A 14933-nucleotide genomic window follows, 5' to 3' on the forward strand; every position below is an offset into this window, starting at 1 on the left:
CGGTTTGTTTGTAGTTATTTTTCCTTTCCCAATGTGCACGCAATGGAGCGGCCGGTGAGTGATACAGCTAGACCAGCAATAGGTGGAGGAGGACTGTGTAAGTGTGTTCACCCAGAGTGCCTTGTATAGTGTAACTCCTCCTTTCCGTGCCATGACTCGTGACTCGAGGGACGGACAGACAAGAGGATGGTGAGGTGTAGATGGTGCCTACGTGGCGGCACATGTCTGGTGTTCACTTCTACTCAAGTTGATGATATTTAACCAGTTTATATTTTACTTTTAACAATTAAAAATGCTCACATCTTCAAGGGTTAGGTGACTGTGTGGGGTGCTGATGTCCATGTAGCGACGTGGGTGCCGGTGGTAATGCAGTGTGGGGAACCCTTGCTGCAGGCTACCCCGGCACGGAGTCGTACTTCCCGTTCTCTGGGAGCGGTCCCTCGCCCACGGCCGCCCCTGTGTCCAGCAGGTCGGCGCTGCGGCAGGAGGGGACCGACAGTCCGCTGCTCACCAACATCTCTCTCTCCAAGATGAAGTGTGAGCACTAGCATTACTTACTGCTTTGCTGTTGTGTGTATGCAAGTGGTTGATAGTAATGTGCATGTATTGTAACCACTAGATGTAAATAATATGTTTCGGAAAACATTCCAGCTCCCCTGATTGGCATTAAACCCACGACTTTCGACTGGTCTGCTTGTGACCATTGAGCACTTTTCAGTGAAGCTTTTTGCACGAGTTTTCTTCACGTGTCGGATTGACAGGACAAACTGGCTATTTTGTTAGAATAGAGTGAGGCACCCTTAATTTTCTGAATTGAGGCCAGAATTATCATGATGTAAACTGCATTAACCATTAACTTCATTGCTAAATGCGTGTTTCAGTTTATTACCATTAAAATTGTTGTCATATCGTATACATGCTATCTTATTTGTCAATTAATCAGTGTAAATAAGTTAATAGTTTTTCTTTGAAATATGGAATGGTATCAGTTGTTAAACTATTTTCGGAACAACCTAAGTTGTCATGCAATGAAAGGTGTTGAAGACATTCCTAGGCGCCATCACGTTGACCCTGCGGAGACTCATACAAGCCGTGTGGGTGCGAGGCTCGATTTATCTCTGAATACTTTTACACTAATCATCATCAGGCCTCTCTGAGCATATAGAAATGAAGGATAGTGGACTCTTATGACGGTTTACAGTTTCTTAACCACTTTACTGTACAGGCATGTATCACGTTAAATTTTAACGTGATACATGCCTGTACAATAAAGTGGTTAAGAAACTGTAAACCGTCACTATGTTTATAGTTTTTCTTTTTCTTTTTCTTTTTTTTCCTTTTTTTATGAGATTATGAGTGCAAAATTTGTAATTTATTTAAAATGTTTGATGTTAAAAAAAAAGTAAGAGGAAGATGTGAATAGAGAGCCTCAAATCTAATCAATGATGCTATTGCAAAGCTATTTTATCTATGCATTTATAAAACCATTACTATATTTTAGCGCGGTTTAAACTCTCGTTATTCCTACTTGCATAAGTCTGTGGATTTTCAATTCCAGCTTTGGTTAATTCATCTATGGTTGCTATAAACAGGTATTCGTTCGATAGTGGTTTTTCGAATACGGATGTGTAAAAAGCAAATAAAATAAGGAAAAATTATCTGGAGAGGAAGATACGTACTGAGTGAGGGTCCTACTTTTCTTTACATTTCCGAGACTACGGCGGAGTTCCGTTATTTTGATAGACGTCAGTTGGGTTCATGAAATTCTTCATTAATTTGACAGAATTATGGATTTTCCGAACTTCAAGAATGAACTTACTCTTCGGTCGATATCTACATTCCTGACCATCCTGGGTTCGAATCTTCGTACTTTCCATCTCTGAAGGACGATGGTAGGTGCCGTCAGTCGCTGCCACAAGAATTCTGAGGCCTGAGTTCCCGACACAACCATGATGACCATACATCTAAGGTTCCATGTGGTCTACGTCGGTGAGATCGTTTCACATTAATTATAAATACTTTTTAGGATCAGAGGAGGATGCTGGACTGCCGTCATCTAATTTTACAACTAGAACCGTAGTATTCGTAGTTTTCAGCTGGTCGAAAACGTCCTTGTCTCTGGTTACCGCTATCCAGAAGTCCAGTGCAGCAGAGTTTGAAGTGTCTCCGAACGACTGAACTAGACGTAAGGTTACGTGAATCGTGACATTACTAGTATGAAATACCTTTACTTAGATTTTTGGCTCTAGGAATATTTTTCCGCATATAGATAACTATCACTGATCTAGTATATATGTTATTGAGACTATTTTATCACCTAAATATATGTCATTTGTGTTTGCTTGTTCTTTTAAGTCAAGATAATACAGTACATAAAACCTTTTTGTTGCAACCCCATTTATTGCGACCACCTCTCTATTACAACCCGATTTCGAGGAACCGTGAAAAAATTGCCGAAAATCCGAAGAAAATTGGACAGAAAATAAGTTTCTTGTGGTGAGTAGCGTGTTACTGGGTTTCTCTTGCCCAGTGCTGTACTGCCGTAGCAGCGCATATCTAAAAATAGATACCACTTCCTGTCGACCGCTGTCAGCGCTGACAACCCCCATTCCACGTCCCTTTGCCGGCAGGGTGCAGATAAAGGTTTTTGTGGCAACGTGTTTACGTTTAGCTTTTTGCGAGTGTCTAGTGTGGTACGCAGTTAAGGCAAAGCTACCTGCTGGATTTCTCTTGATTTTGATTACTATCGGTTGACAATGTTTGCTTTGTTTTTGAAGTCCGATTTGGTATATTTTCTGGCTTGAATTTGTGAACTATTGTTGATGATTTATGCAGGTTTTTTTTTCTTCTGATTTTGTGTATTATGACTTAATAAATAAAAAACCATTAAATATTAATTACTATTAATACAATGCCGTACCGTGCGCTGCGGCCGATCTCGGATGCTGCTTGTACTTGTTAACAATCACGTTATCTGCTTCATTTTAACGAGAGTAAAAATATATTAAAACTGTCAGCAAATTGATAAAATCTTTATGTGTCCGCAAACAGGGCACAACACTGGCCCGCCAGTTGTTTTCATTCAAAAAATGGCTAATGAACTTGCATGGATCAGGCTGAAAACATCCGGAAATACGTGTAGGTTAAAAGGAATCTTGTTATGAATTGAGATGTTATGTTTTTCGAGTAGATATACACAGGGACCGACTGGATGCACGCCCACCTCGACTTGTTTTAACTGCCGCAGCGATGTTTATTTTGACAGCTCAAGCAATTACAGTGAAACCTCTATCCATCGTTTTTCAAAGGACCAGCAGAAAAAAACAATGCATGCAGGAAAACAATAGATGTGGGATTTGTTTACAGACCTCGGTAAATGTATGCAAACTGCAAAGCAATGGTTTCCAAGCTTATTATACATAAAATCATTATAATAAATTTAAATAATAGTAATCATTTGTTAAAACAGTTTTACTTTAAATTACTTTTTTTACTTGAGGGCCGTATTTGCTGATCTGCACACGTATTTCTTCACGTTTGTTGAAGACCGAATTTAGTGTAGGTGGAATTCCGAGACGTTTAGCAACATCCACTCTATTCTCGCCAGGATTCTTCTCCACTTCTTTGACGATCTTTAACCTCTCGTCTAGTGTTTTTACTTTTTTCGGTCGGGCCATCACCAGGGTCACAATAAAAACGTTAAAATATATTTAATGTAGCTGCTGAATACTTTCAAATGCACCGTATTTTCACGTGACCGCGTGCCAAAAAATGTTTACATGTAGATGCACAAAACAAAACAGAAATGAATTAGACCAAAGATGACGAGATACATAAAAAAGACGTGCGTAGTGTTGCCAACAAGACAAAAAGACCGTCTGAGCGATGAGATAAAAGCGCAACTATCGATTATAGAAGTACATTAGCCGCCATCTTGCGTTGTTCAATGATCGATACAAGAAAAACAAAGGGCGCGTTCCAACATTTTGAGCGATCAATACGGGAAAAACGAACATTCAAAAACGACACAAACGGGATTATTTAACGTTGTTTATATGGGCTTATTGAAGGGACCAGAATAAACAAACGATTGATACGGAAAAATGTTAGATGCGGGATCCATGCATCGAGGTTCCACTGTATCTTTTCTTGTGGGTTGACAGAAAAAGGTTGCTTCAGCCGGCATAAATAAAAAGACTACGCCACTTATTCCCCACGCAGGAAACACACTGGCTGCCTTCTGTCTCCCCCGCATTTATCTTTCTTCTAACATTCCACGTCTCGCCTCTCGCGCGAGCAATAACTAAGCCACCACGCATTGGGCCGTTTTATGCTTTGTTTGGTGACAGCAGCTTGATTTTATTCTGTATATTCCTTTTGATAGGACCCTTGCTATTAAAATTCATTTATATTTAAGTTTTAAACCTTGTAAATTCCTTGCCAGAGATGACTGAACTCGAACTTGGTGTGAAAAGTGACATATTTTGACATACTTTTTTTTTTTGGGCGTTTTGCCGGGGAGGGAAGGGTCCGAAAATATTTACAACGACCTTACCCCTCCCTCACCGCTTTAGTACCCCAATTATAATAGCCCAATTTAACGGGAGAAGGGTGTGTGAAATGAGCATTTTCTCACTGAAGGTTTTTCAAAGGAAGCGAAGTTGGGGTGTTATAAGGGAGGACACTGGATGGTTTTTTGTGTGTGGGAAGGATGAGCTAGCCTTGAAGAATTTTACCGAGAGGAGGGAGGGATGAGCTTATGCGTCATGAAGCCGCTGCCGTCAGCCAGCCGGGCGAGCTTAGTGTGCGCCCACTCGCGTTGCAGAACCTACCGCTGCCATATTTTGAAAGGAAATGTCCCATATTAAAGCCGACAAAAAAATATGCAGTGTGTTAAAATTAACCGATTTTAATGATCTTTCATTTAGTTTTTTTTTTTTTTTTAATTTTTTTCTGATTTTCACATTTTGGTCAAAATGTCCAATTTTTTGACGGTTCTCGAGAATGTATTCGTAAAATCACTGCATCGTTAAATCCGGGGTTCGTGACATCGGGGTTCTAGTGTATTTAACTACAGCAAGCAGAAAACATACATGTAAACTAACCAGTAAAAATAAACTGTCTTTTGACATATTTTCTTTAGAGGTGGCCTGTAGGGCGACGGACTTGTCATGAAGGGTGAAGTGGGTTTAAAGAAAAGCCGTCTAGCATTGTGAGTGACAGCATCCTGCCATTGTACGACTGGTTTCTTAAGGAGTAGCGGTTGGGGGGTGGGGGCTTGTAATCAACTGAAAATTTCGGAAAACATCTATTATGACCCCCCCTCTATTACGACCCTATTCCTGGGAACTGTGAGGGGTCGTTTCAGAGAGGTTTGACTGTAGGTATAATTAACATTTTGGAAGGTATAACTAGTTACGTCAAATTCCTAACCTTTGGCATTTTTTTTAAAATATACATTTGACAAATCGAATTCATAATAGAATATTTATTTTATGATTCACTCTACACTTATTTACTACACATTTTGGACACTTACATGTCTTGTAAGTGGAAACAAATTTGCCAGGAACAAATGAGTGTAATAACTTGAATTAAGCAATATTAATAAGAGGAATCATAATCCATTGTTTATCTCTGGAAAACACCATATATAAAATTAGGCGCCCAATGTCAATAAGTAAATATCCCACGTTCTACAAAACCCCATGGCGTGGAATAGAAATTTCATCTAGGTCCAGGACACCACGTGACCTGGAAAATTTAATTCATCGTTAGTTTCAAAAATCTATATTGGATTGAAAAAATAGTTAGGTAAGATAGTCTGCCCCCCTAGTAGGCCCCGAGGAAAATAAGAACGATGTGAATGGACAAGGTGATCCGGGCGTGGGCTGGCGGTGCGGAGAGACCGGGGGAACACGGCCCGGCCCGGCGACTGGCTCTGGACCGTCTTGTCGCATGGTCGTCTCACATTATTCTGAGATCAATTTTTAAAATAGGGGTATGATTTTTATGCCAGAATAGCATTTTTGATGAGGTCAGGCTTTTCATAAAAACAAAACATGTTGCATGGAAAGTACATTAAAAAAAAATCTGAGTATGCAAAAGCACGCCAAACAATTTGAGTTAATTAGTCATGCAACAAAACATATTTCATTCAACTTAAAATAGAAAAAGGGAAACTGTGACCCGAACATTGGCAGGAACTAACACAGTACACCCATAAATATGATCGTATTACACACTAACCGTGAAAAGAGTCCGGGCTATTGAAAGTAGTTCACTCCGCATGAGACAAAGCGCGCGCACGTTAATGCTGTTGGCGAGATATTGATATTTGACTGCGGGCATCAACATAACCAAACATGAATGATTTCAACTATCACTGGCTACATTTTTATATGCGCTACACAGCGGCGATGAACAGATAAATGTTATAATGTTTGAAAACATCTTTAAAATACAATTTACACATTGGGCAACTTCGTATTTCTGTTAGTTAAATAATAAGTAAGCAGTAATATCCTAATGTATAATGGATTTCAACTTTAAAATATGTATATTGTTTTGTACAAGACAACATCTTACATGGGAAAGAACAACTTACATCTTATGGAGAAAATGGCAGGACCATAACATTTGACAGAATTGGATGGGAAATAAGATTGTGCAGGTACATTTTAAACGAGTCTTACTGTAATTGTATTTTTTGCATTTTCCCATTACTAGCTGGCACATGCGAATAATTCATATTTTATCTTGATTATTTACCGAATGGTATTATAATGATGGGGAAATAAGTAAATGCAAGTAATTATTAATTAAAGGGTATTGTAAATCAATTAAAAAGCAGATACATACTGGCTATTTTAGATTTCTTCACTTTACAAAACTTCTTTGAAAACAATATTAGAAGTTATAATGTGATCATTGTTTATTTTTTGGCTTTATGTGTCTTTAAAAAAACATAAATATCTTAGAATTTACAAACTCGTGAAAAAGCCACATATAACTGTCCATGTGAAAAAATAAGTTCTGGGGAATATAATCCTGCCCTTTCAAGCATTTGGCCTTGTGCTTTATTAATGGTCATAGCGAAGGCTACTTTAATGAGAATTTTTTTCTCATTTGGAAAGGCATGGTTGGATCAGAAGGTGTGAGATTAATGCAGGGTATGAACACAGTTTTTTGGAGTGAATAAATTTAGCAGTGATGATGTTGTTTGCCTAAATGAGTTACTACTAATCTTGCAATATTAATTATTAATTAATCCCTGACTAGCATTAAGATTTCTAACCAACATAATAATTTTCTTTTCTTTAAAAACAACTTATTCATGACTCACATCTCATAAATTTGGAGAAAAAATATAAAAATGCAGGTCAGTGTTATTGACGTTATGAAAGGTTTAACCTAAATTTCCAAACGATGTAAAGTAATAGTAAAACAAGTGGGGGGGGGAGGTTTTTTCTGTAAAGTCGGTTTACGGACGATAATTTTACGTGATAACGTCATAAGAAAACATTGATGAAAAATTGCATACTTTTATGAATTGAATTGAATTATTATCACTGAATTATCATTATTTTGTATAATACAAAGAAGGAGTTAATTGAAAATTACAATTTTTTTCATTGAATACTAAATAAAATCAGTTTACTTTTTATACGATCGTTTATATGCGATAATAATTTTTTAGTCAAAATTATAACGTAACCTTTTATTACTGCACACGCCGACCGATGCAACTTATTTTTAATAATCAAAGAGCAAATATATGAGATTAAATCGCTAATTAAATTCTTAAAATGCAAGAATTAATTACCTTGTTTGCCGCATTTGTTGTTGTAATAAAGAATGGAAACCACATCAACTTTTCACTTCACTTTATTAACAGTTGACAAAACAGTTCACGTGTAGGTTGTGTGCTGCCGCTGTCTCTCTTCTACTCGGACGCATCGGCCGATGGAGTGGAAGAGAGATAGATGCGTCACAAGCCGATCGTGCCTCTCTGTCGCTTGTCCCGCAGTCTCGTTTGCACGCTCGGCTCAGGCGGAACGTAACAATGAGTCATGCTTTTTTCGTGCGTGCAGCCGGCATTCATCCATTTATAGGACGTTATCATGTCAAAAGTTCAATAAATTAAGTTGCAAAATTGTATGGTTCTTCCTTGTGATAAGAAATTTTTAATTTGGTTTATTCATGTGAAACTATGCTTGTGTAAAGAATCTAAAAACAAATCCAACAACTATTGTGCAAGTTAGTTACATAGATTGTCAATATATGGCAGGCTCTTTAAATTGTGCTGCCTTAATGACAAAATAAAGGATATTTATAAAAATGTATTTGAAAAATTGTTTTTTGTGAAAACATTAATTTTTGACTGTTTATTTTTGTAATTAGTATCATTAATTTTGATCAAGTATTAAGGGAGATATGACATTTGAGAAATAATGAAAAATATTTTTTCTTATGAAAAAATTATTTTTTTATAGTTTTTTAATTTTTTGACATTAGCGGTGAAAATAATGTCTTAATCATTAATTTCGATGAAGTATTACTGTCCGGACCAAACGTTGTGATAGCTGTCAGCGCGGGGGTGAAGGGGCAAGGCGGCGGAGGGGCAGGCGATGCGCGCGCAGGTCGGTACGTGTAGCGTTCAGCATGAAAACATTGCTACGTGACCAACTCGCAGCGCGTGTTACGAGACGTACGGAAATGGACGGACGTAGACGCTGCCGACGGCCTCATAAAGTTATTCATAGTCGAGAAAGAGACATTATTGCTGAAGTAGTGAGTTGTTGTGATAGTGAATCAGAAAATAAATTTCTCGCAGCACCAATAATTCTGAAGGCAACAGAAAGAGCAGCGATATATACCGGTGTGAATGAGTCCAGCATAATGAGGATAAGGAAATGGAGCAGACAACATCCAAATGACCCTCAGAGAATTCCAGGGAAAAAACAGTGAGCAATGTTGTTTACTCCATTTGGTGACAAAGTGATATGTTTTAAACTCGAATGTTTCCGGGTTGAATTATAAATTGAAAGGGAGCTGGTATCGTCAAACCTAGTAATAAATTGTTTATTGAATATCGTTTGTACAATGTACCCGACTTGTTTTCAAAGCAAAACATTTTAAATAATTGTATTTTTCGTCTAAATTATATAAAATTATAATGTGAAATTCCATAGGGTTGTGCGAATGTTCGGTATACCGATACCGAAATCGAAATTTTGCTACTTTCATTTTCGATTTCGGTAAGAATTTCATCTGTCGAAGTTCGTTTTTAGCGAAATATTTCGAGCCAAACGAAAGTTCAATAGCTTACCGAAGTTCGTTTGTTCTAGTTGAAAAAGAAATCGTAATTTAATAAAAATGTACAGTATAATACCGGTAAATAACGTTCCTTATTATAAAGTATATTTCACTTAACGAATTTTTTTTAAGTCCCCGCCAAAAATCGTATCTTCGCCATGCAAAACGGTTTTAGTTTAAAGTATCATTTTCACTATAACGTATAAATTCTACTAGTAGCGTGGCATTACTACAACAAAAATTACTTAAACTGGTAAATAAATTTCCAGCTAAATGATTAATGTAGTAGAACAAAGATACACAAATACCAACGCAACGTATTTTCTAACCTCTAAATTCTCAAAACAAAGTTAACCCTTATCCGGAGACGTGGGGTCTCCGTGACCCCAGCAAAACTTTAACTTGCTGCCATCTATGTGCAGTTCAAGGCACTTGCTTGTGGTACCATCTACCTTTCGCTTGGATATCACATAGTCTCCTCCTGCAGTGTCAGATTTGTTTACGCTGTCTGGCGCTAGATATCAGGTCGCAAAGATAATTTGGGGTCGTAGTGGTACCACGTCACCAGTTATGTTTCTATCTCAGAAGTGATAAAATGGCTTCTAAACGAACATGTGTACGTGTGGGCGATCCAGATTATGACGAAACTATTTCTAAGTGGTTGAAAGATATTTTTAGTAACTTAAGTGATCAAAGTGTGTGTGGAAAAGCAATGTGTGATGATTAAGAGCAAACAGTGACTTTACGTACAAATTTAATTTTTTCAAACAATGTTCGACTAACATATTTTATGTAAAAATGCCATTTTCAAAATATGTAAGTATGCATGTGCTTTCTAGTTGGCTAGATTATATATTTTGTTGTGGTTTAAGCATTGGTTATGCAAGGAAAAAATTTTGGGGGGAAAAAAGTAATTTCTTTTTTTGGGAAAATTTATCTGTTGTAGATTTTATGAAAAAGTCTTATTATTCATAGAAGTTTTCTATATTTTGTTTTGTCACTATATCTATATTGAATAGCAAATAAAACTTTTAGGCTACCATCTGCTTATTTTTTTTTAAAGCAATTATTACAAATAGGCATTTTTAGATTTATTTGAGCAAGCACCAATGGAAAAAATTGTATTTTATAATTGGTAAATAATTATTTACTAATTTATTTTTTAATTTAATTAATAAGTATAAAAAATGCATTAAATAATTTTACATGGAACAAAAATAATTTCTAATCAGTTAATTTCTACAAAACATTTTGGGGTCTGAGGGGCACCACGTCACCAGATATGTCAAATATTTTCACGTCTCCGGCTAAGGGTTAACAAACAGTTGCGCGCACAACCATAGATTATACCGTACGTAGTATGCGACGTGAGCAACACAACACCATTCGATACATCGAAAGACGGAGGTTTGAGAGAAGTATTAATTATTTAGACAAAAGTGTTACGCTACGCTAAAAATACTGTTTGATGTCTGTGCCGGGATTGTTTATTGTTATTGTTGAGTTTATTTTCAGGTTACGTTATTTAAACACCGCATTGTATTTGTGCTACAATATGAATGATCCTGGAGATAAAAAGAAACGAAAGCAATTCACGCTTAAGGAAAAAGTGGATATACTCAGAGAACTAGACACGGGGAAAAAAGCAAGTCGCAGTTGCGAATACATATGGCATTGCGGCTCTCCTGTAGCTATTTTTTTATATATTTTTTTCTCTTTGTAAAGATATGTATGCATGTTTCAGTGCTAAGTACAAAAACTTGAGGTACCTGTAAGTACTTAGCACTGAGATTCTACTGTAATGTCTTTATATGATTTGCTTGTTATTACTAATAATGTAATAACATATGCAAATCATATAAAGACATTAATTAGAAAAAAGATTTCCATTAAGATTAATTTACGTGGTGATGAAAAAAACTCACGTTAATGAAAATACGGTAAAATCATAATTTGAACAAACATGGCAGATAAAGTAAATAAAATTTAACCGTGATTACAGTAGGCCTAGGTATCAAAACAAAATCATGCAATATTTGAAAAATTACCTGATTCATTTGATTTCAAACAGTAGTGTAGGTACTATATTCGTAAAACATACATTCCAGAACTGTTAGTACACTATTTAGTATTTACCGTATACACATAAACAAAGAACGTACCTACTTTTATTTGCGCACAGCCAAACAAAAACATTGTCGTCTGCTTTATTTAAATTTTACATACTCTGACTGGCATATAAAATCCTCATAATATACAGCCAATTAGACAAAAAGGTCAACAAGTCACTGCATGTAATGACCACTTGGCAGCAACCATTTGTTATGTTTTGTTTTGACCATGTCCATTGCCTAGTTTACAGCTTCCTGAGCTAGCCATGTGTGACAGTGGTGCAAGATGGTGGCCGTTCCGCAGTATTCACGTATTTTTTTCATCAGTACCATGCACGTGATAAATATATTATCATAGACTGTGACATTACGACTGTAAAGGAAATAGTCTGTGCGCTGAAAGATCTGGATTGATTCTTGAAATTTACGAGTGACATGGGGCTGTGTTGTGTGGTCTAGGGCGGATGTTGATTTTATTAAATAGTAATATTTATATATACATCAAAAGGTACCAAAATGATTTATGTAATAGAATTTATTACTGAAGAGCAAATTTTGGGGCACTTTTTTTCTTTGTTAATTAAAAAATTTCGCTTAACTTTCGTTAAGAATATATTTATCTCATAGAAAAATTCATTTTCGTTTCACTTTCGCGAAACTTGATAAATTTTCTTTCACTTTCATTTCGTGTGGATAAAGTCACTTTCGCACATCCCTAAAATTCCAGTGTACATGGTATAAACGATGTTCAACTTTTCTATTATGCGGTTTTACGATATCCGCGTCCGTACTAGAATTTAAAAGTACAAATCGCAAAAGCAGCATAGATAGAAATGCAATGGCCGTAAAGGTATAGTTGAGTGAAAGTTGTGCAATCACTAAGTAATTTAAAGCTTGTTTAGAAATCTCAGTTTTGTGTTTGTTTCGTGTTGTTAAGTATTTATTGTTAGGGTAAAAACACCAACTATCGGCCCCACACCCCATATTGGTGTTTTGAAATACAACGCAATTAATTTTCTTAACACTGCGTACTAATTCATGCAGGCACGTTAGATATTCTGTTTCGGCATAAAATACAGCGGCCGTATCGACCGTTGTATGACGAATTTGTGGGAATATCATTTATGCCAGTGAGAAAGTAATAGTATTTAAGTAGATGAACACTTGTGTTTGCATTTTCATGTAAATTAAGTCTACCTTAGGAATGCTCGTACAAATGACCTTAACAATTGCAAATATTCTTTATTGTTTAATGAAATGGTAGTTCAACCTAACGGTTTCTTTTTCAATTCTATGCTACGCCTTTTTGTCTAAAGAGAAATACTATACTGTGAAGTGAAATATACCCCTTTCCTTTTTGAGGCCGAAGAAAATTCGTAAGATCGTTGTCAACAGTTTTGACAGACGAGTCATACGAGATGTCATACACGAGTTCTACACTGTGAAGCATGTTATACCTTCAGTTATTAAGTTATTGCCTATATGGGCCTCAGGTGTCATGATAAGGACAAGTGAAACCCAAAGCGTTGTGGCCTGGGGAGTGATGAGAAAGCGATACACGCATATGTTTTTGTAACAGAGACAACACGTCCGAGCCGTGCCGGGCCGTGCCGAATGTGCGCCGCGTGTGACCGGGCCGTGCCGACATTACGCGCCTACAGTACTAGGGAGTCCAGCTACCACAACGTTTGGTCCGGACAGTAGGTAGTTAGGGAGCGTTCAAATATTACGTATCGAATTTGTGAGGTGGGGGGGGGGAGGGGGTCCTTGTAAAACGTTACGATGTGTTACAGGGGTGGGGGTGGGGGGTTTTAACCCTTAAGAACGGTCGCATAGAGACAGATTCTTTCACACATTTTTAAAACTTTTTTTTTTTCTCAAAATTTCAAATGGCATGATAACTGAAATTTTTTTTTTACCTTCACAAAATTGCCACTGCTTGCTTTACAGGATTAGTGAATAATGTTTTTTTAACTCCAAACATAAAGCAAAAAAATATATATTTATCAACAGCTGTGATAGTTTTTAACATCACTCCAGTAAAGCAGTTAAAACAAAAAATACCGCAATTCGGATGGCTTCGTTATACTTCGGTTGTCAACGTAGACTCCAATCGCCATATTAGAATTATATAGGTATAGATATTCAAAATACACTGTTTTCTATGTGTGAGATTTTCTCTCATCACAACAGTAATGTTGTGGTAGGAAAGACGATTGGTCTGAAGGGTTAATAAAAAAACTAGTGAATTAAAATCTCCCAAGTTGGCAACCCTTTTCGTTTATTTTTAACGGGGGATTCCCGATTGAATTGTTCGTATTTTGTTCTCCCAAGATGGCAACCCTTTTCGTTTATGTGCTCCAAGCACTCGACCGACTGTATTCACGTCATTTCATTGTCAGTATTCGAGTCCTGCGTAATACGGCAATAGCTGATTGCCGTAGTGAGTGATATTAAATTTAGTTCATATTATTTTTAAAGAGAGTAATGTCCTCAAAAGAGGGAGATTTGTACCATCAGTTGTTCTTGGAGTATAAAGGCTGTCATGCTGACTTGCCAGCACAACTATGCCAAAAAAATACCACCGAAATCTGGAAAACGGCTAAAGAAAAATTAAAAAATAAAGAAAAGTTTGTAGAACATATAAATTATGTTATACGAGAGTTCAAGGTGAAGGCCACGAAGAAGAAAGCAACAATGCTTAGTTATTTTACACAGGTAAGTACTGTTAAGATGTAATAATAATTGGAAACCTAAATTTTCCATAAAACAACTGGTCATAACTATTATATATATTTTAGCTAGCCATGATGACATCAAGCATGCCAGCAACATCAGCAGGGCCCAATGTCGCATCATCTTCGCGTACTCTTCAACAAAAACAGGTGTGTATGTGCACTTTTTCAGTACAGTTTTCTAGGTTTTGATGTTTATATAAAATATATGTGTAGTATAAATCATTGAGCATACATAGCCCTTCTTGGGGAACAATTGAAAACTTACTTTTGTCCTATTTTTGTTTTTGTTTGAATGTAAAATGAAAATGATAAATATAAGTAGAATTTGGAAATGTAATATAGACCATTGTTGCACCCAATGAGAAAAAATGGGTTAGAAAACTATTAATAGTAAAATAGTGATTTTTTTATTTTGCTGGACACATAATTGTTATCAATCTGCAATTTAAATTTTTATAAGTTTTTAAAAAATATTTTTAAAATTTTCATTACGAACATGTATTATTTTTTATAAAAACCTTGCTCCATAGGGGGTTGCAGAGTACCCAAAAACCTTGCTGACCAAAGGGATAGTTATTAAGGGAATCCTAGTTAAAATCTGCTATTACGAGTTATATTTTTTTATTTGCATGACCACAGGTAGTTTTACAAGGTCTTAAAAATAGGTATCTACAGTTATAGTATTCAGCCTGAGGTAAGGCGTGCAAATTAAGGATGTAATTTTTATATCATAGTGTCAAATTTCATACAAAGTTAATTAGAATCA

General features: G+C 36.4%; 1 protein-coding gene across 6 annotated transcripts in view; it reads left to right on the top strand.

Annotated features, from left to right (window-relative positions):
- LOC134533322 (choline transporter-like 1) overlaps nt 1-14933 on the top strand; it is a 616909-nt gene that overhangs the window by 528332 nt on the left and 73644 nt on the right. For all 6 annotated transcript variants that reach the window (XM_063370818.1, XM_063370819.1, XM_063370815.1 and 3 more), the window contains exon 10: nt 394-537. In XM_063370818.1, the coding sequence (XP_063226888.1) occupies nt 394-537 (144 nt within the window). The remainder of the gene's footprint in view (nt 1-393; nt 538-14933) is intronic.

This window comes from Bacillus rossius, chromosome 6, assembly GCF_032445375.1.
Source record: "Bacillus rossius redtenbacheri isolate Brsri chromosome 6, Brsri_v3, whole genome shotgun sequence".
Classification (NCBI taxonomy): Eukaryota; Metazoa; Arthropoda; class Insecta; order Phasmatodea; family Bacillidae; genus Bacillus; species Bacillus rossius.